The 26,964-nt window shown below is 42.1% G+C and overlaps 2 protein-coding genes across 9 annotated transcripts in view; one reads left to right on the top strand and one right to left on the bottom strand.

Annotated features, from left to right (window-relative positions):
• The window catches only part of CXHXorf58 (chromosome X CXorf58 homolog), a 30,191-nt gene extending 18,738 nt beyond the window's left edge, over positions 1-11,453 (bottom strand). For both annotated transcript variants that reach the window (XM_003924181.2, XM_074392228.1), the window contains exons 1-4: positions 11,335-11,453; positions 9,249-9,348; positions 5,869-5,963; positions 5,342-5,453 (exon numbers count right to left, since the gene is read on the bottom strand). In XM_003924181.2, coding sequence (XP_003924230.1) covers positions 5,342-5,453; positions 5,869-5,963; positions 9,249-9,348; positions 11,335-11,453 — 426 coding nt within the window. The remainder of the gene's footprint in view (positions 1-5,341; positions 5,454-5,868; positions 5,964-9,248; positions 9,349-11,334) is intronic.
• Positions 11,454-14,103: 2,650 nt separating this feature from the next.
• The window catches only part of APOO (apolipoprotein O), a 142,292-nt gene continuing 129,431 nt past the window's right edge, over positions 14,104-26,964 (top strand). For 4 of the 7 annotated variants that reach the window (XR_012515582.1, XM_074391450.1, XM_074391449.1 and 1 more), the window contains exon 1: positions 14,363-14,557. Coding sequence is in view for 6 of the 7 variants with exons in the window: in XM_074391450.1 (XP_074247551.1) it covers positions 14,522-14,557 (36 nt within the window). In the remaining variant the exon portion in view is untranslated. The other 3 variants (XM_003924090.4, XM_074391452.1, XM_074391451.1) reach the window with 3 other exon arrangements.

The following is a 26,964-nucleotide window of genomic DNA, read 5'->3' as shown; positions in this document are numbered from 1 at the left end:
GCACTGAAAAGAAAGGCACGGAGGCGTATTTTTCTATCTGTGGGCTAATTTAAACAAAAACTGAAGTTATTACACAGCATTACTATGAGTTTTAATGCATAAGCAGTGATTTCCAATCACTGCCTCTAAGGTTCTCATTTGCTCAAGCCTGGGTACAGCACAGGGGCTGGCAGGAGTGGACCCAGAAGGATTTCAGTTCTTGAAAAAGCCTCATGAAGGCTGGGCGCGGTGGCTCATGCCTGTAATCCCAACACTTTGGGAGGCTGAGGCAGGAGAATCACAAGATGAGGTATTCGAGACCAGCCTGGCCAACAGGGTGAAACACCGTCTCTACTAAAAATATAAAAAATTAGCTGGGTGTGGCGATGGGTGCCTGTAGTCTCAGCTACTCAGGACGCTGAGGCAGGAGAATCGCTTGAACCCAGGAGGCGGAGGTTGCAGTGAGCCGAGATCACTCCATTGCACTCCAGCCTGGGTGACAGTGCGAGACTACAGCTCAAAAAAAAAAAAAAAAAAAAAAAAAAAAAAAGCCTCATTATATAATCTCAGGAAAGAAACAATTGATGATATTTTATAGGTGTAACCACAAGCTTATTCTATAGATAAATGTGGCATAAATTTATCCTTCAAATGTAGGATAAGTATGTATTTCCATATTTGAAGTCAATTTATTTAAATATTAATGTTTTTGAAACACCATGTTCCATAATGAAAACATGTAGCTCATTTGATATATTTCTTTTTTCTTTTCTTTTTTTTTTTTTGACAGAGTTTTGCTCTTGTTGCCCAGGCTGGAGTATAATGGGGCAATCTCAGCTCATTGCAACCTTTGCCTCCCGCGTTCAAGTGATTCTCTTGCCTCAGCCTCCCAAGTAGCTGGGATTACAGGCATCCACCACCACACTTGGCTAATTTTGTATTTTTAGTAGAGATGGGGTTTCACCATGTTGGCCAGGCTGGTCTTGAACTCCTGACCTCAGGTGATCTACCCACCTTGGCCTCCCAAAGTGCTGGGACTACAGGCTGAGTCACCATGCCCGATTCATTTGCTATATTTCTGAAATAAAGTTAAATTTTCTCTGATATTGCCTGAGAACATGGAGAAAAGCAATCCCTTTTCCTTTTCTAAAACTTGTCAGAATCAATGCCGTATGTGCGGGATCTGATTAGAAACGGCCAGGCTGTGTGGTCACCTCTCCTGCATACATGCTAGAACTTACAGTTTAAGATAGGCCATAGTATTTGTGTACAACATTTCCAGAAGGGGGATCTTGCCAGAGTTACAGGAAAATAACCTTTGATATGTGGTTTATAAATGGCTAAATATGAGAATGTCCATCTTTTTTTAAAACTTAAGTCCCATATAAGGGTTCAAGGAGTAAAACTTCTACTGTAGAGTGTTGCTATTAAAAATGTGGTCTATATCACAAGCCTGTCCGGATTCGCCACCTGCAGATTGTAGAGCCCTTGGACTTTGAGTGAACATAAGTGGTAGCCAGGCAGTGGTCACTGTGGACCTCAGGAGAGACTCAGTGCTGTGCCTGCTTCAGGTGCGGTCCTAGTTTGGTGGTGGGCACAAGGGTGCCTATTTTACCCCTTCCCCAGCTCTAGGCTGTTCAGTACAGAAAGAAAGAGAGATTCCATTTATTGGGGAAAAAGTAAAGAAAGAGAACAAGAGTCTCTGCCTGGTAATCCAGGGAATTCTTCCAGATTTTAGCCAAGAACAACAAGGCAGTACCTCTCCAAGTCTGCAACAGCCACAGCCTTACTGGGCTTGGGGTGCCCCCTAATGCAGATATGGTTGTATGGTTGCAGTGACCAAAGATTTAGATCATGACACCTGGGTTCCCTTTGAATACCTGAAAAGCCTTTTCATGAAGGATGGGTTACAAACAAGCCCAGACTGTAAAGACTATAAAAAATACTACAATACCTAACTCTGATGTTCAAACACTGGCAAACATCCATACGCATCAAGACCATTTGGGAAAACACGACCTCACCAAAAAAACGAAATAAGGCACCAGTGACCAATCCTAGAGAGACAGAGGCACGAATCTTTCAGTTAGATATTTCAAAATAGCTGTTTTTGTGTTCATGTTCTGATTAAAAAACAAAACAAAACAAAACACCAAAATAGTTGTTTTGAGAAAGCTCAACAAAATTCGAGATAACACAGAGAAGGAATTCAGAATCCTATCTGATAAATTTAACAAAGAGACTGAAATAATTAAAAATAATCAAGCAAACAGGGCTCAGTGGCTCACGCCTGTAATCCCAGCACTTTTTAGTTCGAGACCAGCCTGACCAACACGGAGAAACCCCGTCTCTACTAAAAATACAAAAAAATTAGCCGGGTGTGGTGGTGCATGGCTATAATCCCAGCTACTCCGGAGGCTAAGGCAGGAGAATCGCTTGAACCCAGGAGACGGAGGTATGGTGAGCCGAAATTGTACCATTGCACTCTAGCCTGGGCAACAAGGGCAAAAAACTTCGTCTAAAAAAAAAAATAATAAGCAGAAATTCTGGAGCTGAAAAATGCAACTGACATACTGAAGAATGCATCAGAGTCTCCTAACAGAGGAACTGATCACGCAGAAGAATTAGTGGGCTAGAAGACAGGCCATATGAAAATACACAATCAGAGCAGACAAAAGAAAAAAACATAAAAAAGAATGACACATGCCTATAAGATCTAGAAAATAGCCTCAAAATGGTGAATCTAAGAATTATTGGCCCTAAAGGGCCAGGCACAGTGGCTCACACCTGTAATCCCAGCACTTTGGGAGGCCGAGGTAGGCAGATCACAAGGTCATGGGTTTGAGACCAGCCTGACCAACATGGTGAAACCCCATCTCTACTAAAAATACAAAAATTAGCCAGGCGTGGTGGCGTGTGCCTGTAATCCCAGATACTCAGGAGGCTGAGGCAGGAAAATTGCTTGAACCCAAGAGATGGAGGTTGCAGTGAGCAGAGAACGTGCCACTGCACTCCAGCCTGGGCGACAGAGCGAGACTCCATCTCAAAAAAAAAAAAAAAAAAAAAAAAAAAAAAAAAAAAAAGAAAAAGAAAAATTATTGGCCCTAAAAAGGTGGTAGAGAGATAGATCAGGATAGAAAGTTTATTCAAAAGGGTAACAGCAGAGAACTTCCCAAATTTAGAGAAAGATATCAATATTCAAGTAAAGAAGGTTATAGAATACCAAGCAGATTTAACCCAAAGACTACCTTAAGGCATTTACTAATCAAACTCCCAAAGGTCAAGGATAAAGAAAGAATCCTAAAATCAACAAGAGAAAAGAAACAACATTCAAAGGAGTTCCAATATGTCTGGCAGTTCCAATATGTCTGGCAGCAGACTTCTCAGTGGAAACCTTACAGGCTGAGAGAGTGAAGTAACATATTTTAAGTGCTGAAGGAAAAATAAAAACTTTTATCCTAGAATAGTATATGCAGTGAAAATATCCTTCAAACATAAGGAGAAATAAAGACTTTCTCAGACAAACAAAAGCTGAGGGATTTTGTCAATAATAGACTTGTCCTACAAGAAATGCTAAAGGGAGTTCTTCAATCTGAAAGAAAAGGGCATTAATAAACAGTAAGAAATCATCTGAAAGTACAAAATTCACTGGTAAGAGTAAGTGTACAGAAAAACAGAATATTATAACATTGAATTGTGGTATATAAACTACTCTTATCTTGAAAGACTAGAAGATGAACCGACCAAAAATAATAACTGCAACAACTTTTCAAGACATAGACAGTACAGTAAAATATTCATAGAAGCAACAAAAAGTTAAAAAGTGGGGAGATGAAGTTAGAGTGCAGAGTTTTTGTTTGGTTTCTCTTTAGTTTTTTGTTAATTATTTGTTTGTTGATGCAATCAGTGTTAATTTGTCATCAGTTTAAAATAATGGGTTATAATTGTTTGCAAGCCTCATGGTAACCTCAAATCCAAAACATACAACAGATACATAAAAAATAAAAAGCAAGAAATTAAAACATGCCACCAGAGAAAATCACCTTCACTAAAAGGAAGGCAGGCAGGAAGGAACGAAGGAAGAGAAGACCACAAAACAACCAGACAACAAATAAGAAAATGGCAAAAGTCCGTACTTATCGGTAATAACACTGATGTAAATGGACTAAACTCTCCAATCAAAAGATACAGAGTAGCTGAATGAATTAATTTTTTTAAAAATGTGGTTTATGGACCAGCAGCAGGGGCACCATTTTAACAAGATTCCCAGGTGATTCCTATACTGCAGACACAATTTGTGGTGAATATTCATGAAATTTAAAAGTATGATGAGAGGGCCAGGCGTGGTGGCTCATGCCTGTAATCCCTGAACTTTGGGAGGCTGAGGCAGGTGGATCACCTGAGGTCAGGAGTTTGAGACCAGCCTGACCAACATGGTGAAACCCCATCTCTACTTAAAATACAAAAACTTGCTGTGTGTGGTGGCACATGCCTGTAATCCCAGCTACTCGGGAGGCTGAGGCAGGAGAATCACTTGAACCCGGGAGGCAGAGGTTGCGGTGAGCCAAGATAGTACCATAGCACTTTAGCCTGGGCAACAAAAGTGAAATTCCATCTCAAAAAAAAAAAGTATGATAATTCATGTGAAAAAAGACAAATACTTTGAAAGTTCATTTTCAATAGCACAGTCCAGCACATTTTTTTCTCAATGTGCTACCAGAATAAAAAAAAAATAAAATTCCATTAAAACAAATAAAATGGCATTAAATTAAATGTTCTAAATAGTTTAAGAGCCCTGACCAATTTTAGTCTATTTTTTTTGTTTCTGAAACAGAGTCTCACTCTGATGCCCAGGCTGAGGTACAGTGGCACAATCTTGGCTCACTGTAATCTCCACATCTCAGGTTCAAGCGATTCTCCTGCTTCAGCCTCACGAGTAGCCAGGATTACAGACATGTGCCACTATGCCTGGCTAATTTTTGTATCTTTAGTAGAGATGGGGTTTCACCATGTTGGCCAGGCTGGTTTCAAACTCCTGACCTCAGGTGATCCGCCGACCTCGGCCTCCCAAAATGCTGGGATTACAGGTGTGAGCCACTGCACCTGGCCTAGTCTATTATTAAGAAATGAAAATTTTAATACAAAACTGATGGATATTTTCTAGATCCTTAAGTAATTCACTCTACATGTTTTTTAGCTAATAAGTGGACACACTTTGAAACATGGTGCTAAAAAAAAAACACTACCTGCCTGGTGGGCTGTTTAATGGTGAAATAACTTATTCTGTGTAATTAGAATGCAATTCAGACACTACACAGATGTTAAGCTAAATTAACATAAAATGTACGTCATGAAACATCACCTCACTTGACGGCCTGAATACATTTTTTCCGCTGAAGTACTTGTAACCATGGCCTTCAGTATGAAGAAAAATTTTAAACACGATGAAAGGTGGAAATGTTTCACCTCTAAATCTGAAATATAAGAAATTAGTTATTTGGCATCAGGTTTTGGGCTCGGTTACTTTTCCCCCTTGTACTTAAGATAGTTTATATAGTTTCTTGCATACAAGGTAAAGGCTATGTCGGAGCATATAAAGAACTGGTAATGAAATGATCATGTAGGATGTAAGACCCACACTTTGGCGTGCTCAGAACTATTCTCATACCTGTGGAAGACTGGATACACAATGAGAGATGAGAGTTACTCACATAGCAACTTTTAGCCAGAGTCATGCCTCAGTCTCTTCACATAACAAATGTAAATAAGGATAACACAGTTACTTTGTCATTATATTCTGAGAAGTTATGAGGATTAACAAAATACATTTCTAAGATTTCCTCATATTAACTAAGTACTTCTTGAAATAAATCAGCATAGACACATTACCTAAATCTAATTTTACACTTCATGGTAGGATCTTTAAGAAGTTTAGCCTCTAAGGGGGTCACTTTCTTCAGTATCTCATGTGTCACAAAGAATTCCTGAAATAGAGGACAGTGATGTAAAAGGAGAGCAGTATCCTGCCCAGACACAATGTACAGACTGTAAGAGAGGCAACATGGTAAAGTGAACAGTACACTGGACTTGGAGTTCTGAAGGGGTGGATTTTTGTTTTGGCACCTCCACTTACCATCTGCGTAGCTTTGAGCTAGTTACTTCATCATTTTGGCCTTCAAGTTGGGGTATCTGCCCCTTTTAGAGATCAAAGGCACTATTCTTTCCCTATGACAGCACTTTTCACAATATATTATAATTACTTATCAACTTGTCTGTGCCTCCTACTAGACTGTAAGCTTCATTAAGGCAGGGATGGTGGTTTTTCTCTTTACCACTACATTCCTAGCATCTAATACAGTGCCTGGTACACAGCAGATACTTTATTTGTTGAATGAATCACTGTAAGATGAGGATTTAATAGTAATAAGTTACTAGCTTTTAAGCACCTTTTATATACCGTATACTATGTTAGGTGCCTTATATATATTAGTTCATTTAATCCTTACACCAGCAACATTATGAGAATTTTTTTTTTTTTTTTTTTTTTTGAGATGGAGTTTCACTCTCATTACCCAGGCTGGAGTGCAATAGCACAATCTTGGCTCACTGCAACCCCCGCCTCCCGGGTTCAGGCGATTCTCCTGCCTCAGCCTCCAGAGTAACTGGGATTACAGCATGTGCCACCACACCCAGCTAATTTTGTGTTTTTAGTAGAGATGGGGTTCCTCCATGTTGGTCAGGCTGGTCTTGAACTCCCGACCTCAGGTGATCCGCCCACCTTGGCCTCCCAAAGTGCTGGGATTATAGGCATAAACTACCGTACTCAGCTCATTATGAGAATATTATCACTCCTATTTTACAGATGAGAAGGCTGAGGCTCAGGAAGTTTTTGCAATGTATAAAAAGGGATACAGGTAGTAAACTGGAAGGCCAGGATTCATTGATTTCTGTTTTACTCTAAAGCCCCAACTCTTTCCCCCAACCAAACCCTTTATACCTATGATAATCACATCAAAATGTACATTAAAGGGCTTTTAGGCCGGGTGCTGTGGCTTATACCTATAATTCCAGCACTTTGGGAGGCCGAGGCAGGAGGATCACCTGAGGTCAAGAGTTCAAGACCAACCTGGCCAACATGATGAAACCCCGTCTCTATAAAAAATACAAAAATTTGCTGGGTGTGATGGCGGGCACCTGTAGTCCCAGCTACTCGGGAGGCTGAGGCATGAGAATTGCTTGAACTGGGAGGCAGAGGTTGCAGTGCGCTGAGACTGCACCACTGTACTCCAGCTTGGGCAACAGGATGAGACACTGTCTCAAAAATAAATAAATAAATAAATAAATAAAAAGTAAATAAATAAAGGGCTTTTAAAAGGACAAAACATTATTAAGATATTAAAGCATTACTATAACAGATAAAAAAATTAACTTCTGTTACAAAAGAGTCTAAAAATACTATACAACCAGCATTATAATAATTAAATACAAGTTCCATATTCAAAGACAATAGATAATAGACCTGAAATGTCAGGAGTTTACCTGGGTGGGTTTTCTCTGAAGTATTCTGCTTTTTTTTGTTTCTTGTTTTTTTTTTTTTTTTTTGAGACAGAGTCTTGCTCTATCACCCAGGCTGGAGTGCATTGGCGTGATCTTGGCTCATGGCAACCTCCACCTCCCTGGTTCAAGCAATTTCCCTGCCTCAGCCTCCTGAGTAGCTGGGATTACAGGGGCATGCCACCATGCCCAGCTAGTTTTTTAAAATATTTTTAGTACAGACTGGGTTTTACCATGTTGGCCTGACTGGTCTTGAACTCCTGACCTCAGGCAATCCGGACACCTTGGCCTCCCAAAGTGCTGGGATTACAGCTGTGAGCCACTGCACCCAGCCGTATTCTGCTTTTACTGACATCAGAAATAGGTCTGTGAGTCAGATGGTAAACGGTGTACACATTGCTCAGACTTTTTTTTTTCAGAGCTGCTAAATTCCCTTAGAGTATCACTAATTGGCCAGGTGTGGTGGCTCATGCCTGTAATCCCAGCACTTTGGGAGGCCAAGGTGGGCGGATCACTTGAGGTCAGGAGTTCAAGACCAGCCTGGCCAACATGGTAAAACCCCATCTCCACTAAAAATACCAAAAAAAAAAAAAAATTAGCTGGACATGGTGGGACATACCTGTAGTCCCAGCTACTAGGGAGGCTGAGGCAGGAGAATTGCTTGAACCTGGGGGGCAGAGTTTGCAGTGAGCCAAGATCATGCCACTGCATTCCAGCCTGGGGACAGAGTGAGACTCCATCTCAAACAAAAAAGAGTATCACTAATAGTAGACTACTGGAATTATGGGATGTCTTATTAGAATATTTGGTACTATACCAAGGAAGGCTCTGCTAGGATTGCAAGAGTTGCCTTCTGGAGAAGGGGGTATGTGCATCTTTTTTTGTTTTGTTTTGTTTTTTTCACTCAAGTAGAATCATATTCTTCATACTGTCCGGTGCTTGCTTTTTTAACTGATGAGCTATCTTGGTTATTTTTCAATTGCAGAATCACGTTAAAGCTACAAAGCTTAACACTATAAAAGCAGCAACACTTATTTAACCAGCATTCTATCAATAGTTATTATACAGTTTACTTCCTTTGCTGTTGCAAACAATGCTACAATCAATTTGTGTGTGTGTGTGTGTGTGTGTGTGTGTGTGTATGTGAGTATTAAAATGGACTCTTAGAAGTAAAATTGATGGATGAAAGGTAAGGGCACTTTTAATTCAGAGATTTTTTGGGTGGGGGACAGAGTCTCACTGGTTCAGGCAATTCTCCTCCCTCAGCCTCCCAAGTAGTTGCGACTACAGGCACATGCCACCACACCTGGCTGTTTTTTTGTATTTTAGTAGAGACAGGGTTTCGCAGTGTTGGCCAGACTAGTCTCAAACTCCTGGCCTCTCTGCCTTGGCCTCCCAAAGTGCTGGGATTACAGGCATGAGACACTGCACCTTGTAGATTTGGAGCTTTTTATAGTTGAAAGAGAACTGTCTCACATTTTTAAGGAAGGAATCAAATTTAGAAACAAAACAGGAAGTATAAATAGTCATCCACATTTTAAAAAATCCAGAAATATTCATTTAGGGCTAACAGAAGAAACAATTCCAGAACTCCATATAATATTATTAGATCCAAATAGACGAGATAAAGAAGGTTATTTATTCTATCTTTAATTAACAGATCTTTTAGCTTGATAATTAAATCCATCAGAGAAAACAAAAAGCAAAATACATACCGCTGCACAAATTGCATGTTTTAGGAGTTGAAATATCATTTTGTTTATATAAGCTAACCAAGCCCTCTGTATTATTCGAGCTGCAATATCTTTAACCTTTCTGTGAGGAAAAAAAGAGGTTAATATTTACAAAGTAGTTTTCATTTTTCTAAAACTTTAGAGAACTATCAATTTATGCTTCTTCCTCCTGTACCTCCCCATCCTCCACTCTAAGACTAACCTAATGAGGAACATTTGGATGTGGTAATTGGAACTGGTCATTTGCAGAATCTACTCAGAATGAGGATGTGAAATACCTGAGGGGATTTCCCTTGAGATTAAAAAAAAAAAAAAACTCCTGGCTAAGACTTTATCATGAAGAGGCATATAAAATATAAAGGTATCATTAAGAGGCACATATATTATAAATAAAAAGTGTGAGGAGGCAAGTTCACGTCCCAAAAACAACCATGACCTAAAATGAAACGTCCAATTAGTTCAAGTGCTATGAAAATGGAATGGGGAATAGTCAAAGTTATAGGAGGCTCAGTTCTCTTCTGGGGGTGGATGACTATGCCCTAGAAAAAGAAACTTCCTTCTCTGATCTTTGCTTGAACCAGGCTCATCCAGGTCAGGTCAGAATTATTCTACGTGGTTTTTTTTCTTTTCTTTTTTTTCTTTCTTTTTTTTTTTTTTGAGACAGAGTCTCCCTCTGTTGCTCAGGCCAGAGTGCAGTGGTGTGATCTCAGCTCACTTCAACCTCTGCCTCCTGGGTTCAAGCGATTCTTCTGCCTCAGCCTCCTGAGTGGCTGGGACTACAGGCACTCGCCACCATGCCCAGCTACTTTTTGTATTTTTAGTGGAGACAGTATTTCACCACATTGGCCAGGCTGGTCTCGAACTCCTGACCTTGTGATCCGCCCGCCTCGCCCCCCCAAAGTGCTGGGATTGCAGACGTGAGCCACTGCACCCAGCCTAGAATTATTCTAGTTTGGATCATATCCCAGCACTGGCAGATTGTAGGGGTCTCCTCCTTCATACCTTCCTACCCCATCATTACCCCTTACAGGGCCACGTACAAAGACAGGTACTCCTGCATAAGGTTACCCATTGGCTGGCAAAATGCAGACTACAAGATAAAATGAAGAAAAGGGTACAGTGGCTCATGCCTGTAATCCCAGCACTTTGGGAGGCCGAGGCAGGCAGACCACAAGATCAAGAGATGGAGACCATCCTGGCCAACATGGTGAAACTCCGTTTCTACTAAAAATACAAGAATTAGCCAGGTGTGGTGGCGCACACCTGTAATCCCAGCTACTTGGGAGGCTGAGGCAGGAGAATCACTTGAACATGAGAGGCAGAGGTTGCAGTGAGCCAAGATCACTGTACTCCAGCCTGGGTGGCAGAGTGAGACTCTTGTCTCAAAAAAAAAAAAAAAAAAAAAAAAGGAAAGAAAAAGCGAAAAAGCCTGAAGTATGGAAACAAGCTTTGAATCTTAGCTGATGCCATTAGCTGTTTAACTTCCTTAAGCCACTTACCTTCTCCCAGTTGCTGCTTCTTCATTTATAAAATGTAATAATAAAATTGTTTCACAAGATTGTATCAGGATCAAATAGATGTTTGTTAATATGTTTTATAAATTAGAAAATGCAATTATTATTCAATTGGAAAGTAATTTTAAAACACAAAATCAGCTGGATGTGGTGGCTCACGCCTGTAATCTCAGCACTTTGGGAGAACGAGGCAGGCGGATTACAAGGTCAAGAAATGGAGATCATTCTGGCCAACATGGTGAAACCCCATCTCTACTAAAAATACAAACATTAGCTGGGTGTGGTGGCAGGTGCCTGTAATCCCAGCTACTCAGGAGGCTGAGGCAGGAGAATCGCTTGAACCTGGGAGGCGGACATTACAGTGAGCTGAGATTGTGCCACTGCACTCCAGCCTGGGCTGCAGAGCGAGACTCCGCCTCAAAACAAACAAAAACAAAACAAAAACACAAAATCTGTGATTTACAAAACAAGAAGAATTGAAGTTATCTGGATAAGTACTGTTTGGAAACTGTACGGTTGTGGAAAGTAACACAAGGCAAAATATGGGTACTTACGATTGTAATAATGATCCTGTGGTTGGTACACTTGCGAAACGTACTGTGCGAGCTTTTCCTGAGGTTCTAGTACCTGATTTCAGAATACTTTTAAGCGTTGCATTTGAAGAACGATTCATTTTCCCTCCAATGAAGTAATCTGAAAGTACATAAATTAAGCCTTTGAGGTCATAATTTATACTATGACACCGTTTGGACAAGACTCAAGTGCCATATGATTGTACTAATTCTGAATTCTTTAAAAAGGAAGGCATCAGGGATCTCTTAAAGTTGCTTACAGTTTACATTCTTTGTGTACCACAAATATTTTATGGTATATGGAAAAGACAAGTAAATCTATCCATAGCCTTCTAACTGGTCTGTCTCCAGTCTTTTTCTCCTCTCATTGACCTAGCACGCTGCACCTGGAGTTAACTTTGTAGCTCAATAATTCAATCTCGTCACTCCCCAGCTGTCTACCAAAAAGCTCATCGAGGGCAAGAGGCATCTTGTTAACTATGGCTTCCTCAGTGCCTAGCACAGTGGAGGGTTTTTACATGTTTGTCTAAAAACGTTTTGTCCCAGTTTTATCATCAAATAGCAGTGGGACTTTGGGCAAGTCACTTAACCTCTCAGTGGTTCAGTTCCCTCCTTGGTAAAGCGAGAGGCTGTGCACTAAATTTCTGATTCCACCTCCAACTTTCTATTCTTTAAAGCATCCAATTTGGATGCAGTAACACTCCAGTTTGGATGCAGCTCCCAAATTCTTAGTCACGGCTTGGTCTCTGTTACTAAACCAGGGGCTCTTTATCATTTCTTTTGGTGCCATGGACCCCTATGGACAGATCTCTAGTAAGAATTGGTTTTAAAATGCATAACATAAAATACATAGGATTACAAAGTGCTCCCATTGTACTGAAATGATCAAAATATTTTTAAAAACAAAATTATAGTAAATGTGTCTTAATGCATTAAATGAGCTCCAATAACTACTGTATTTTTGAGGTTGTAATGAGCATAAATATTTCAAGATCTCTGACGTGACTGCAATGTAGCATGAAAATATCTGCTTTTATCATCCATGCTAATATACTGTGGTTTGCTGTCTACACTATAACTGAAAGAAACAAAGTTCATTAGAGGTTAGTGAAAATGAAGTTGTCATTTTTTCCCCCAAGTTCACATACCCCCTGAATTAGGAACCTCTGCCCTATTTTCTCAATATGTTTCACACTTTTATGTATGTGTGATGTTACACTGTGCTGCAGAGAGCCTTCTGAGTCTATTCAATATTTCTCCTTGGGCCAGAGGAGGTGGCTCACGCTTGTAATCCCAGCACTTTGGGAGACCAAAGAAGGTAGATCACGAGTTCAGGAGATCGAGACCATCCTGGCCAACATGATGAAACCCCATCTCTACTAAATATACAAAAAAAAAAAAAAAATTAGCTAGGCGTGGTGGCACATGACTGTAATCCCAGCTACTGGGGAAGCTGAGGCAGTAGAATCGCTTGAACCAGGGAGTCAGAGGTTGCAGTGAGCCGAGATCGCACCACTGCACTCCAGCCTGGAGACAGAGCAAGACTCCATCTCAAAAAAAAAAAAAAAATTCTCCTTGGGGATGCCTTGGAATATACAATCCTCTTAAGAAAAAGCAGCCCTTAACATCTGGGAGATGGCTGGCATTCGCAGCTGGGCCTTGGTGTTACCATTGCTTCCTAACAACACCCAATCCAGAGCAAAGCTCCTGCTTCCTTGAACTCGCCCCAAAATCACCGAACCAAAGCTCAAATCCTATAATAAATCTTTCTAACACTCTTTACTGAAATATGTCACTGTGTTCCTACATGTGCGATTTCCTTGAAGCAATGAGAAACCCAAAAACTACAGGCGTGTCCCTAGTGGGTTTTGGCTGCAGGGCAGTGACATGTTACTGTACAAATTCCAAATTCTTCCAGATGCCCGCCTGGATGGGGCTTACACTTTCTATAGGATTAGAGCAGAAATACAGAATGAAAAAGGAAATACATCCTCATTATGACACAGTGCAACAATTGTTTTTGCTAGAACACAGGTTTCAAGGGAAGACTAATGGGTTTGGATCCTAGCTTCCCACTTTCTGTGTGGTCTTGTACAAATTACTTCTCCGTGCCTCAGTTTCTTCATCTATGTATTGGGAATAATAATCATGCCCACCTACTTCCGTCGTTGGAAAGATTAGATGAATGTGCATAAAGACTTAGATCAGGGCTGCGCACATCCTAAGTGCTGTATCAGTGCTTGTTACACTAGTTAATAAGATAATTATTGCCATTATCATTGACTTCTCCAAGTATTAAGGGACATTTGATTCCCAGAGAGGAGGCTTACCGCTTGTTTCTTAAAGAGAAAAAAATAAGGTCTGAGCCTTTTCCGATTAAAGGACATAGTATGTTAGTTTAAATTTAAAACCTGAGAAACGTCCAGTCAACGGTTAAAAATCTTAAAACCTTTCGTAAGGTAAACCCAGTCCGCCAACCGGCGGCTTCCGGCTGCTACGCTTTCGAAGCCGCCCGAGGCCCTCCCAGCGCCCCCTCCCGGCAACCTGTGCTCACAGAAATCCCAGCCCACGCCGCTGGGCGCCCAATCGCGGCAGCGAAGGCAGTTTCGCGGCGGCGGAGGCAGTTTCCGAGCGCCGCGCGACGCCGGGCACCTCCCTCCTCGCGCCTCCGCGTACCGCCCACACGGAGCCGGCGCTTTCTTGCCGCCTAGCAACCGCCGGTGCAGGGGCGGAGCCTCCTGGAGGGCGGGTCTTGCGTTCATTCGCCGCCCGGGGCGCGACGTTCTGCGGCTCAGCGACGCGGCTTCTAGAACGGGGTGACTGTTACTAACCCTTCGCCGTACCGAGTTTGCCGTACGGCCGCCACCCGCACCGCGACCCGCTTGCGGTTGGAGAAATCAAGGCCCTATCGGGCCTCCGTAGTCACCTCTCCATAGTGGGCGTGGCCGAGGCCGGAGTGACCCTGCCGGAGCCACGGTTGCCGGCGACATGTTCAAGGTGAGAACGTGGAGCTGGGTCACAGCTGTCACCGCCCCCTCCCGGCCGCCCGAGCCCTCCCCGCGCTCTCTTGGGACCTCTCCGCTGGCCAGGCCCGACTCACTCCGAGGCTTTTCCCGCCGCTGAGTCGGCTGCGTCCTGGCCCAGCGGTTCATTCACCGGTCTGCTGGGGATGAGCGGCTACTGGGTGGAGGCGGGAGACCCCCTGGTGGGTGGGGGCGGCCTTTTGGGTTGTGCTTTCGCGAATTAAACACTTTGAAAATTTAAAGTGCCTCCCCCAAAGTACCCATCCCTCGGCTGGTGGCCTTTTGGGATCGTAGGGTAGCGGGAGGCCAGCTCAGGTCACTGCGGGGTTCGCGGCTTTAGTTGCCTGGCAGCGTCGGGTTTCAGAACCTGATGTGTGGGTGGGGGAGGGTCACCTTAGGAGAAGTTGTGCAGGGTATGGGGGAGGCTGGGGTGGGACGGCTGGGTGGTGAGGGAAGTTGGAGCTTTGCTCCACTCCCCAGGGAACACTAATATGGACTAGTGGACCCCCCTTTCCTGCATTTTGTGAACTCGTGCCCTTTGAAAAAAATCTACTTTTACAATGAAGACTTAATTTCGAAAATCTGCACTTTAGCATAAAGCCATTCTTCTACTTTTTAAAAAGTAAATTATATGTATTTTGTCATAAAATCACAGGCTACCAGAAATTAATCTACAAAATTGAGTCTTCAAGAAGCATAGTACCCATAAAATAGTGCTAATGAAATCTCAGAATTGTATTATTCATTTAAAAATTTTATTGAGCTCCGCAATGTACGTTAGTAAAGGCTGTAAAATCAGAACATGCATTCTGCCTTCTAGTCCTGGCATTGCCACCTTTTAACTGTGTGACCCTGGACAAGTCACTTACTTTCTCTGTGCCTATCTTACTATTGGTGAAATTGGGGTAATAACATATACCACATAGGGTTGTTATAAAAAGTAGGTTGGTATGTGTAAAGCACTTGCAAAAGTCTTGGTATTTGCTCTTATTCTGTTTTCAGGGAGCTCACAGTTTAGTCAGGAAGACAAATCTTATCATCAATATTCATTTGATAAATTTGTATGTTAAACACATGTTATGTGCTAGGAGCTCTGCGCCATTTCAGGGTTACAACAAGGAAAGATATGCTGTGGCCAGATTAACTATATGTGTACCAACAATGTGGAAAGGTAGTAAAAAGGAGCGCAAGATCCCCTTGCCTTAACCAGGGGTTCCTAACCTGGGTTCCTCAGCTCCTCAGAAGATCTGCACATATATTTCAGAGGGTTCCTGAAATCTGATGGGGAAAAAATATAAATTTGTCTTCATCAATCTCCAAATGAAATTGAGCACTTCCTTTAATTGTGAATATGAGTAATGTTTCTGTTATGTATTTTTGGGTAACAAATCACTGCAAACCAGTGCCTAAAACAATTTTTTTTTTTTTCGAGACGGAGTTTCGCTCTTATTACCCAGGCTGGAGTGCAATGGCGCGATCTCGGCTCACCACAACCTCCGCCTCCTGGGTTCAGGCAATTTTCCTGCCTCGGCCTCCCGAGTAGTTGGGATTACAGGCACGCGCCCATGCCCGGCTGATTTTTTGTATTTTTAGTAGAGACGGGGTTTCACCATGTTGACCAGGATGATCTCGATCTCTCGACCTCGTGATCCACCCGCCTCAGCCTCCCAAAGTGCTGGGATTACAGGCTTGAGCCACCGCGCCCGGCAACAATTTTTTTTTTTTTTTTTTTTTTTTGAGACAGAGTTTCGCTCTTGTTACCCAGGCTGGAGTGCAATGGCGCGATCTCGGCTCACCGCAACCTCCGCCTCCTGGGTTCAGGCAATTCTCCTGCCTCAGCCTCCTGAGTAGCTGGGATTACAGGCATGTGCTGCCATGCCCAGCTAATTTTTTGTATTTTTAGTAGAGACGGGGTTTCACCATGTTGACCAGGATGGTCTCGATCTCTCGACCTCGTGATCCACCCGCCTCGGCCTCCCAAAGTGCTGGGATTACAGGCTTGAGCCACCGCGCCCAGCCAACAATTTTTTTTTTTTTAAGCCTTGTTCTGTTGCCCAGGGTGGAGTGCAATGGCTCGATCTTGGCTCACCGCAACCTCTGCCTCCTGGGTTCAAGCAGTTCTCCTGGCTCAGCCTCCCGAGTAGCTGGGATTACAGGCGCCCACCACTGTGCCTGGCTAATTTTTGTGTTTTTAGTAGAGACGGGGTTTCGCCATGTTGGCCAGGCTGGTTTTGAATTCCTGACCTCAAGTGATCCTCCCACCTCGGCTTTCCAAAGTGCTAGGATTACAGGTGTGAGCCACCATGCCTGGCCGAAACAGTAATTATTTCTCAAAATCTGTAGGTTTGCTGGGCAGTTCTGCTGGTGTCTTCCAGTGGCTGAATTCAACTGATGGTTTGACTGGAAGATGGCTTCACTCCCATGTCTGGGGGCTTGATGCCCCGCCATGGGCGTAGCCTGGGCTTCCTTACCTGGTTACTGAGTTCCAGGAGGGCAAGTCCCAAGGCACAAACAGCATCATATTTGCTGATGTCAAAACAAGTAACGTAGCCAAGTTCAGAGTTGATGTGGTGGGGAACTACACAAGGTCATAGATAGGAATAGGTACATTTCACTGGGGGCCATTCATTTAACAAGCTCCTATTGTATCAAACCACAGTAGTATTAGCAGTACCTGTTACCAATAGAAGTCACAGTACCAGCACAAGTCACAGACATTTTCATATCACATTACAGTTGTTGCAGATCTCAAAATATCACTTATACTCATTACTACTTCAGAACTATGGTGGTTGTAAGACTCACTGCTAGATCTTTTTGTTTAGTGGGCTAATAAAGAAGCACATACTGCTTATGTCAGATATTTAAATCTAAAAAATAAGATTATTTCAATATAGTTGGCATTTTTTTTGTATGCAATTAGAAGCATTATTTTGAAAAGGGGTTCATAGGGCTCACAGACTGCCAGAGAGGTCCATGGCACAAAAAAAGGTAAAGAAACCATGGACTTCAGGGAAGGCTTCATAGACAGGACACTTAAATTTAATTTTGAAAGACAGGTAGTTCTTCAGGTACATGAGCTGGGGAACATCAGCCGTGGTATTCCACTGGGGGAAGTGCTGGTAGCTCAATTTTTTTTTTTTTTAAGATGGGGTTTCACCATGATGACCAGGCTGGTCTTGAACTCTCGACCTCAGGTGATCCACCCACCTCGGCCTCCCAAAGTGCTAGGATTACAGGCGTGAGTCACCACACCCGGCCTGGTAGCTCAATTTTGATGTTTCAAGGGGAAGATACAGGGAGCTGAGATGATGATGATGATGATGATGATGATTATTTGAGACCAAGTCACACTCTGTCACCTAGGCCAGAGTGCAGTGGTGTGATCTTGGCTCACTGCAACCTCTGCCTCCCAGGTTCAAACTATTCTGCTTCAGCCTCCCGAGTAGCTGGGGTAATAGGCACCCGCCACCACACCCAGCTAATTTTTTGTATTTTTAGTAGAGATGGGTTCACCACGTTGACCAGGCTGGTCTCAAACTCCTGACCTCATGATTTGCCTGCTTTGGCCTCCCAAGGTGCTGGGATTACAGGCATGAGCCACTGTACCCGGCCAAGCTGAGATTATTTCAGGTGAACATATACTTTTGGGTAGAAAAGATCACAACAAACCTTGGAGGACACCAAAATGTAAGGAATAGGTGGAGGAAAGGGGGAGGCCAGACTTGAGAAGTAGAAGTAGGAGCAGAAAAGAGTGATGTTTAGAAAATCAAGGGAGTAAAGTTTCAAGGAGAAATGGCTGTTAGGATGCTTTCAGCTGGGAAAACCCTATTGCTTAAATAGTAAGGAAAATTATCTCACTAAGTCCAGAGGAAGAATGAATTCCAGGCTCTGATTCAGTTGGTCAGTAGTGTCATCAAGGACCCATCTCTTGGCTTTCCACAGTCAGGTTGGTTTCCTTTAGGGTTGCAAGATGACTACCAGTAACATACACACTTTCCCATTCTCTAGAGCAAGAGGAAGAGAGAGGAAAAACTCCCACACTTGGTCCTTCAGTCTGATTGGACCAACTCGGGTCAGTTGTCTTACCCTATACAGTTGTCAGAGGAATGCCCTTGATCTGATTGGGTTAGACTAAACAGGATCAACCCAGGGTAGTGTCACTTCATCACAGGGGAGAGGAATGCATTCATGAACACACTAGAGTTCTTTTAAGAAGGAAGAGGGAGGCCGGGCGCGGTGGCTCAAGCCTGTAATCCCAGCACTTTGGGAGGCTGAGGCGGGTGGATCACGAGGTCAAGAGATCGAGACCTGGTCAACATGGTGAAACTCCGTCTCTACCAAAAATACAAAAAACTAGCTGGGCGTGGTGGCGCGTGCCTGTAATCCCAGCTACTTAGGAGGCTGAGGCAGGAGAATTGCCTGAGCCCACGAGGCGGAGGTTGTGGTGAGCGGAGATCGCGCCATTGCACTCCAGCCCGGGTAACAAGAGCGAAACTCCGTCTCAAAAAAAAAAAAGAAGGAAGAGGGAGAATAGAGACTGGGTGTGCAACCAACAATGTCCGTGACAGAGATAAAAGCTAGGTAATGAGGTGTGTTCATTGATTTGGACACTTGGGAAAGCTTTCATGATCCTTATACTTTAGGTTTACTGATGGAAGTGAAGGGTAGGTTAACGTGGGTTGGTGACTGAGGGATGAGTAAATGGACACTATGGTGGTTGATAAGCTTGACTGTTAAGGGAAGCAGAGAGAATATGATAACTAGAAGGAGATGTTCAGTCAAGATTCTAGAGAGACTACCTCAGCTTTACAAGGGAGAGAGATTCCCACCCGAGAGATGGAACAAAAAGAAAGGTGCGAGGGATTATAGACCAGTGGTTCTCTGCAGAATGGTAGGAGCCCCTTAAGGTATGTTTTGGAAACTTGTGGGGTTGTTCTTTTTTTTTTTAACTTTGCAAAAATTATAACTGAAAATGGGGTTGTTCTTTATGTCTTTACTTGTGTTGAACATTTGCATACTGAAATATAATTCACATTAATCTTTCCTTTTTATTCACCTTTATGCTACCTTGGTAGTATACTGATTTACTTTTTGGACTTATGCATGTAGGTTAGTGCTGAATTTTATTTCAGGATAGCAAAAGAGTGTCACAAAATACTTGTCATAAAATATTGATATTAGGTCTAGTAGTTGTGAACCAGTGCCTGTTAAACTTTAATGGGCATGCAACTCTTGTTGAAATGCAGATTGTGATTCAGTAGGTCTGGGATGTGGCCTCAGATTCTCCATTTTTTAGCTAGCTCCCAAGTTCTGTAGTTTTCATTGGTCCCCTTTGAAGAGCAGGAATTGAGGCAAATTAGTAGATGAATGGTTCTTGTGTTTTCGAGATGGATGGTTTTATGAGTGTGGTGGGATTTGGGAGAGCCACTGACCAAGGAACAAGAAGATAGGCCAGACCCTTTGAGGGCTCTGCTGAGAGCGCTCCTCCTGCATGTTGGTGCAGAGTGGGGATGGAGTAAATGGTAGGATTGATCCGGGTTTAGGAGTTAACGGCTGGGGTCAACTGGAACTGGAGGGCAAAGGAGTTAATAGTATAGGTGTTAGAAGTAAAAGTATAATGTGTCTGACTAGTTATGTGCATATCTTAATAAATATTTATATTTTATTTTTATATAATTTATATATCCCAGCTACTTGGGAGACTGAGGCGGGAGAATTGCTTGAACAGGACCCAGGAGGCAGAGGTTGCAGTGAGTGAAGATTGTGCCACTGCACTTGGCAACAGAGTGAGACTCCATCTCAAAAAAAAAAGTCCTGATGCCCAGTATAAATTAAAATTTATACTTAATTAAGATATGCACATAACTCAGGCGTATTGTAATTAAAATATATACTGTGATGTTTTGATATAGCTATTCATTTTCAGGTCACTAGGGGGCACTGGTGGATTAAAAAACACATTTGAACCGCTGTCCAGTATTTGCATTCCATTGTACGAAGCAGCTTTTTCTTGAGCTGCTGCAGGAAGTTTGAATATTGAATACATATACCGAGGTTCGCGTTGATAGATTTCCTTCGTTACACAGATTTTATCCTAGTCCAACTATGGGCTGGGCATCGTGCTGGACCCTGGTGGGTACAAGTGAAAGGACTCAGTTCTCATTTAGGAGAGATGTCCCAAACCTGGCCACACGTCAGAATTATTCAAGGAGACAGTTTCCAAGCCGCTACCCATGGTTCTGACTGACTTTTTAGGTGGAATCCAGGAACCACTAGTTTTGAAAACGCTCCCCCCAAGGTGATTGTGAAACTTTCATTTCAGAAGTTCACAATGCATTTACCAGCACAGACATTAAAGATCTATTACGATGCAGTGGGTCTCAACTTTGACTGCACGTTAGAGCCACCTGGGGAGCTTTTAAAAGTCCCGATGTGGCTGGATGCGGTGGCTCAAGCCTGTAATCCTAGCACTTTGAGAGGCCAAGGTGGGGGAGATCACGAGGTCAGGAGTTCAAGACTAGCCTGGCCAACATGGCAAAACCCCATCTCTACTAAAAATACAAAAATTAGCTGGTCATGGTGGCATGTGCTTGTAATCCCAGCTACTTGGGAGGCTGAGGCAGGAGAATTGCTTGAACCAGGACCTGGGAGGCAGAGGTTGCAGTGAGCCAAGATCACACCACTGCACTCCAGCCTGGATGTCAGAGTGAGACTCCATCTCAAAACAGACAAAAAGTCCCAGTGCTCAGTTTAGAACCTACACCAATGACATCAAGGATCTCTAGAGGTAGGATTAGGCATCTAGTTTTTGGAGCAAGCAGCCACCCTTGAGAACTACTGATTTAGAGGGAAGAGTGCCGGCAGGGGGCATCAGAAGGCTTTATAGAGAAGAACGTGCCTATGCTGACCTTTGGAGCTAGGCAGACAAGGTTGAAAGGGTCTTCTAAACAGAAGGAAGGACACAGAAGTGTGAGAGAGTTCAGAACAATGTTAAGACCTTGGGCTTCACTGTATTCCTTGCAAGAGATACTAAAGTTTTCTGTAGCTGCTTCCTTATTTGTAAAACAAGGATGAGACGCTTACCAACTTTAAATTACTTCGTTGATTAAATTCATTCATACCCAAAGCTTAGAACAATGCTTGGCACAAAGTAAGGGCTCAAGAAATGTGAGCTGTTACTTTTAGTTGGCATCTCGTAAGAGACTGCTAAGGTAGTGTTACAGTAGTGCACAGTCTTGGGGCTCTCCAAAAGTATTTTTTATTTCAAAACTTGGTAGTCGATTGGATGTGGCAGACAAGAGAGAGGGATAAATTAAGGATGGTGCCCAGGCTTTTGACTTTTGACTGTGGGAACTATTCACTGAGATGGGAAAGTGGAAGAAGGTTGAGTTTGGCTTGAGTGGGAGGTGATGGTTTTGAACAGGTCGGGCTTGTTGAAATATCTGGGCATTGGGAGGGGGAAATCAGTTGATATAGAACCCAAGGGTATGGACTTTTTCTGCAAGAGACATGGGCTGGAAATTGGGAAATCGTCAGCTGCTAGCTGAAGCCTCCAGGGCAAGAAGGTGGCCTGGTGAAAACTGGTCTGTGTCACTTCCTTCCTCAAGGGAAAATACGTGACCTGTACTCAGAGCTCACCACACTGAGGAACCTGAGTGAACGTGTCCATGGCTATAAAGCATTATTACATCACACATTCTTTGTGGCTTGGTGTAATGCTTACGTTGCCTGTCTTCCTGAAATTAATTTTCTTGCCATGTTGCTAGCATGTTACTAGTACAAACTGAGGGGAGAATTACAATGCTAAATGGAAAAGGAAAATTGTAAATTGGAAGAGTAATGTGACTTTTATACTTAAGTGTTATTTTAAAAGCCACGTATTTGGAAGGATAATAAAGGCTTTTTTCCCTAGCAATTTAAGCATCTTCAAGGGAATTCTTCTTGAGGAATTGTAGTAACTACATTTTTACTCACATAAATACATTTTTTACATGCAGAACTAATTGGTTGTTTTTGTGTTTTCCTTTCTTACCCTTCAGTGAATTGAGACAGTAGATCACAAAGAGGAAGAAAAAACTGCTCTGTAGCTCTGGATGCAATCTTTTGAGCCTCAGGTTCTAGTTGTGTTTCTGGCTGAGCGACCTTGTTGAGATTTCTTTCTTACTTTCTTTTTTTGAGCTGGAGTCTCATTCTGTCACCCAGGCTGGAGTGCGGTGGTGTAATCTTGGCTCACTTGCACCCTCAGCCTCCCTGGGTCAAGCCATTCTCCTGCTTCAGCCTCCCGAGTAGCTGGGACTACCTGCATGTGCCAACACGCCGGCTAGTTTTTGTATTTTTAATAGAGACCAGGTTTCACCATGTTGGCCAGGCTGGTCTTGAATTCCTGACCTTAAGTGATCCGCCCTCCTCGACTTCCCAAAGTGCTGGCATTACAGGCATGAGCCACCACTCCCGGCCAGTTGAGATTTCTTAATCTCTCAGCGTCCCCGGTCATGATCCTGTGGGGATAGTAATGTGTGCCTCTATATCTCACAGGGTTGTTGGGAAATTCAAATGAGATAGTATGTGAAAAGAACCGTGAACTACAAAGCACTATATCAATGTAAGGTGATTTCTGTGCCTCTTGCGTCACATTTGTCCACTGAAGTGATCTATGCTTGCAGGTTAGCTCTCTGGACTTAACAACTCTCAAAAGTGAATCAAACTTGGATTATTTCACTTCTCATTTGGAAATGAATTCTGCTCAGGACATTGTAGGACTCTTCTATCTACCTCTAAAATGCAAATAGCCTCACAGTTGTGACTAACACTGGAAGAGGAGAAGGAAGAAGTTAGAACGGTACATTAAAAGAATGGGGAGATCAGAGACACAGTAGAGAAGAGTAGATAATGTACCAGACATTTAGGGTAACTGAATTGATTACCCCACGAGGCCTGTTGTTTATGGACTTTTATGACATAAAGGTTTAATCTATAATCTAAATATATGGATATTCCACACCTATGTCCTTTCTAGGCTAGACTGGAACTTCTTAGAGGCTAGGAAATGAACTTTCATGTTTGTTTGTATGGCACATTAAAAATTAGATATATAAATGCAAGTTATTAGGTGTATAATAAATCTCAATAGCAAAGATATCTGTTTCAAAAAGTTTAGACTTGACTTATTTGACAAGAAAGTACCGAAAGATCTTTTAAAAAAAGGAATTGGAAGAGTGTATCAGTTGATTTTCGCCAATAATGCTGAAGTGGAATTTTACGGCTAGTTCATACAGCATGAAACTTTATATAGATATTTTCAAGGGCAAAAAAAAATCCCAGTTTAAAGATATATTTCGGAATTTGGAAGTTACTTATTTTTCACTTTTGCTGAGTTTTTTCTAACTTTTGCAGGCCTCATGCCAGTTTTGTTAGAAAATTTAATCAGTGCCGATTTCTTAGTGTAGTAGGTTTTTAAACTTATTCTCAGTGTTCACTAAAACTTGGAGAAGCAGGAATATAGAGCAAGGGTTGTAGAGTTTTCAACCTGCTGAAAGCCTGTAACTTTGATTGTTAAGCTATATTTTCCTGGTAGAGCTTTATGCATTATAGATAGTATAGTTGCATTTTGAGTGAATATTGTTTTAAAGGCACTTTAAGTACAGTTACTCTTTATCTTCCTATTTCTGGCTCTTTGAAGCAATGCAGCGTGTTTTATTCAAAGCCCACACTGGCTCCCGATTAAAGACTTCTTTGTTTGGTTCCATGAGGATGAGGAGCCCCCTCTGTGGGAACTAGAGATAGATTCACAAGTGCATGTCCATTGCCTTAGTGTGGAGGAATTCCCAGTAGTTTCTTTTTTCAGATATGTCTATTCTTTCTTCTGAACAGTCTTTTAAAATAGGATATATGAAACTAACTAATAAAGGTTCCTTTTTCTTTTTGCCCATTCCACAAACGTCAGTCTTTGTGAACTAGGCTGTTTTTCTTTGTGCTTGGTGAAATGAGTCTCCTCTCCTATTAGAGGTGCTGCTGATTCATGTGACATGGGTTAGACTGGTGAGTGAGTAAGTAAGCAAAAAGTGATTATGAGGGCTCCAAGAAGTTTCCTAAATTGTCTGTTGATGGTTTACCTCACTTGGCAAATAGGACTGAGCCTGTTTGTGGAGTCACACCATTTGGGAGTTCTGTTAAAGTTGCTGGTTATAGTCCAAACATTGACTTTTCTTGTTTTTGTTCCTTATTTTTGCACAGATTTTCATTATGAGGTCAGATAGTCATCAACTGAATTGAGTCTTATACGTGATTTTTTTTTTTTTTTTCAGAAAAGGTTTACAGTTTTCCTTAAGAAAAACACACATGAATAACTGAGATGAAGTTGAATTCATTAGTGAGTTCAGAGTCCTCTGTGCACGTGGTAGTCTATTAAGATATAAAACCTGGGTCTAGGCCTGACATGGTGGCTGACACCTATAATCCCAGCACTTTGGGAGGCTGAGGCAGGAGAATCACTTGAGTCCAGGAGTTTGAGACCAGTCTGGGCAACATGGTGAAACCCTGTCTCTACCAAAAAATGCAAAAATTACCCAAGTGTCGTGGTGCCTGCCTGTAGTCCCAGCTACTTGAGAGGCTGAGATGGAAGGATCACTTGAGCCTAGGAGGTTGAGGCTGCAGCGAGCTGTGATCATGCCTCTGCAGCCTGGGTGATACAACGAGATCCTATCTCAAAAAAAAAAAAAAAAAGAGAGAGAGAGAGAGATGAAACCTGTGTCTAGATTTTTTTTTTTTTTTTTTTTTTTTTTTTTTTTTTTTTTTTTTTTTTTTTTTTGAGACAAGAGTCATGCTCTGTCGCCCAGGCTGGAGTGCAGTGGCACAATCTTAGCTCACTGCAACGTCCTCCTCTCAGGCTCAAATGATCCTCCTGCCTCAGCCTCCTGGGTAACTGGGACTACAGGCACATTCCACCACACCCAGCTAGTTTTTTGTAGAGGGGGATTTCACCATGTTGCTCAGGCTGGTCTTGAACTCCTGGGCTCAAAGGATCCGCCCGCCTCAGCCTTCCAAAGTGCTGGGATTACAGGTGTGAGCCGCCATGTCTGGCTCAGATAGATTTTACTTTTGACAGAATAGCTCTCCTATTAAATGATGTACATTTTATTAGTTGCTTGAGAACACAGATGCATTTGAAAAGCTAAACTTGAAGTAAATGTTCCCCTGCGATTTTTTTCCTCCCTGTAGTCCCTTAATTCAGAAAAGATTAAGTGGATCCCAGGATTCCTTTCTAATAGAGAATATATATATGTATATATATATGTGTGTGTGTGTATTGGAGTTGTAAGTAGCAGTAAATTTCTGTCTGGATGAGGAAGTTCAAAATAAATTTTGAACTTGATAAATTACATATTATTTGTGTTCCAAGTCTGTGAAATCAGTAGAACCCAACTGGATGACTCAAAACCTGCATAAATGAACAATTATCTCATTCTTTGGCCCTGAGGTTTTCTTCCTGTTTATCACACAAGTTTATTATTTTTGTACATGAATTTTATAAAATCTAATAGCTATTTTTAAAGAGTAGAAAATGAAACAATTGCAGATGAAACATTGTTTGCTTTGCTGACCTAATTCTGTGGTGAATTCTACCCTCCAAAGATAAACTAGAATTTGGTTTTCTGTGAGAAAAAGATAATCTTGAAAACAGCCTCATTTTTTTCTTTGCTTATCTCTTTAGATTGTAGTCTGTTTATAGTGGATGAGAAAGAACTAGGAAATACCAATTACTGTAGTATAGAACTAAAGAATTAAAATTTTCTCATAAAATAGTTCTGTGTTTGTCATAGTGGGAAGAGGTTTTCTTCATGTTGTTTAAAGCCTGAACTTCACTGGGTGTGATGGTTCATACCTGTAATGCCAGTGCTTTGGGAGGCCAAGGCAGGAGGATTGCTTGAGGCCAGGAGTTCAAGATCAGCCTGGGAAACATAGTGAGACCCCATCTTTACCAGAAAAAAAAAAATAGCTGAGTATGCTCCATCGAACCCATAGTCCTAGGTACTTGGAAGGCTGAAGCAGAAGAATTGCCTGAGCCCAGGAGTTCAAGGCCACAGTGAGCTATGATTGTATCACTGCACTCCAGCCTGAGTGACAGAGGGAGAGAAATTCTTGGCTTTATACCGTCCTTTGCTATGAAACAGATTGAAATGATTGTGGCTTTTATTGTTATTGGTAAAGTATGAGTGCTTCCAAATTTTACATTCAAATGAATGCATCAGAACGGTCATTTTGAGAGGATAGGTTTAATTATACTGTCAATATATTTATTCCAAAAACTCTTATCACTGGTCAAAACATTTTTCTTCTTCCTCATTTGGAATTACCTTCAAACTTTGTGGCAAATTCTTCAGAATATCCTCAGGAGCCAGCCATTTTTGTTCTTTGCATGTTATAAAACCAATTTTTTTTTTGTAAAAACTTAAGGAAATATGGATAATAGTAAAGAATCATCTTTAATATCACCACCTACAGAGAACTACTGTTAAAAAAAATTTTTTTTTTGAGATGAAGTCTTGCTCTGTCACCCAGACTGGAGTGCAGTGGTGTGATCTCAGCT

Source organism: Saimiri boliviensis, chromosome X, assembly GCF_048565385.1.
Source record: "Saimiri boliviensis isolate mSaiBol1 chromosome X, mSaiBol1.pri, whole genome shotgun sequence".
NCBI classification, from domain to species: domain Eukaryota; kingdom Metazoa; phylum Chordata; class Mammalia; order Primates; family Cebidae; genus Saimiri; species Saimiri boliviensis.
This window is presented reverse-complemented; position numbering and strand designations above follow the sequence as displayed.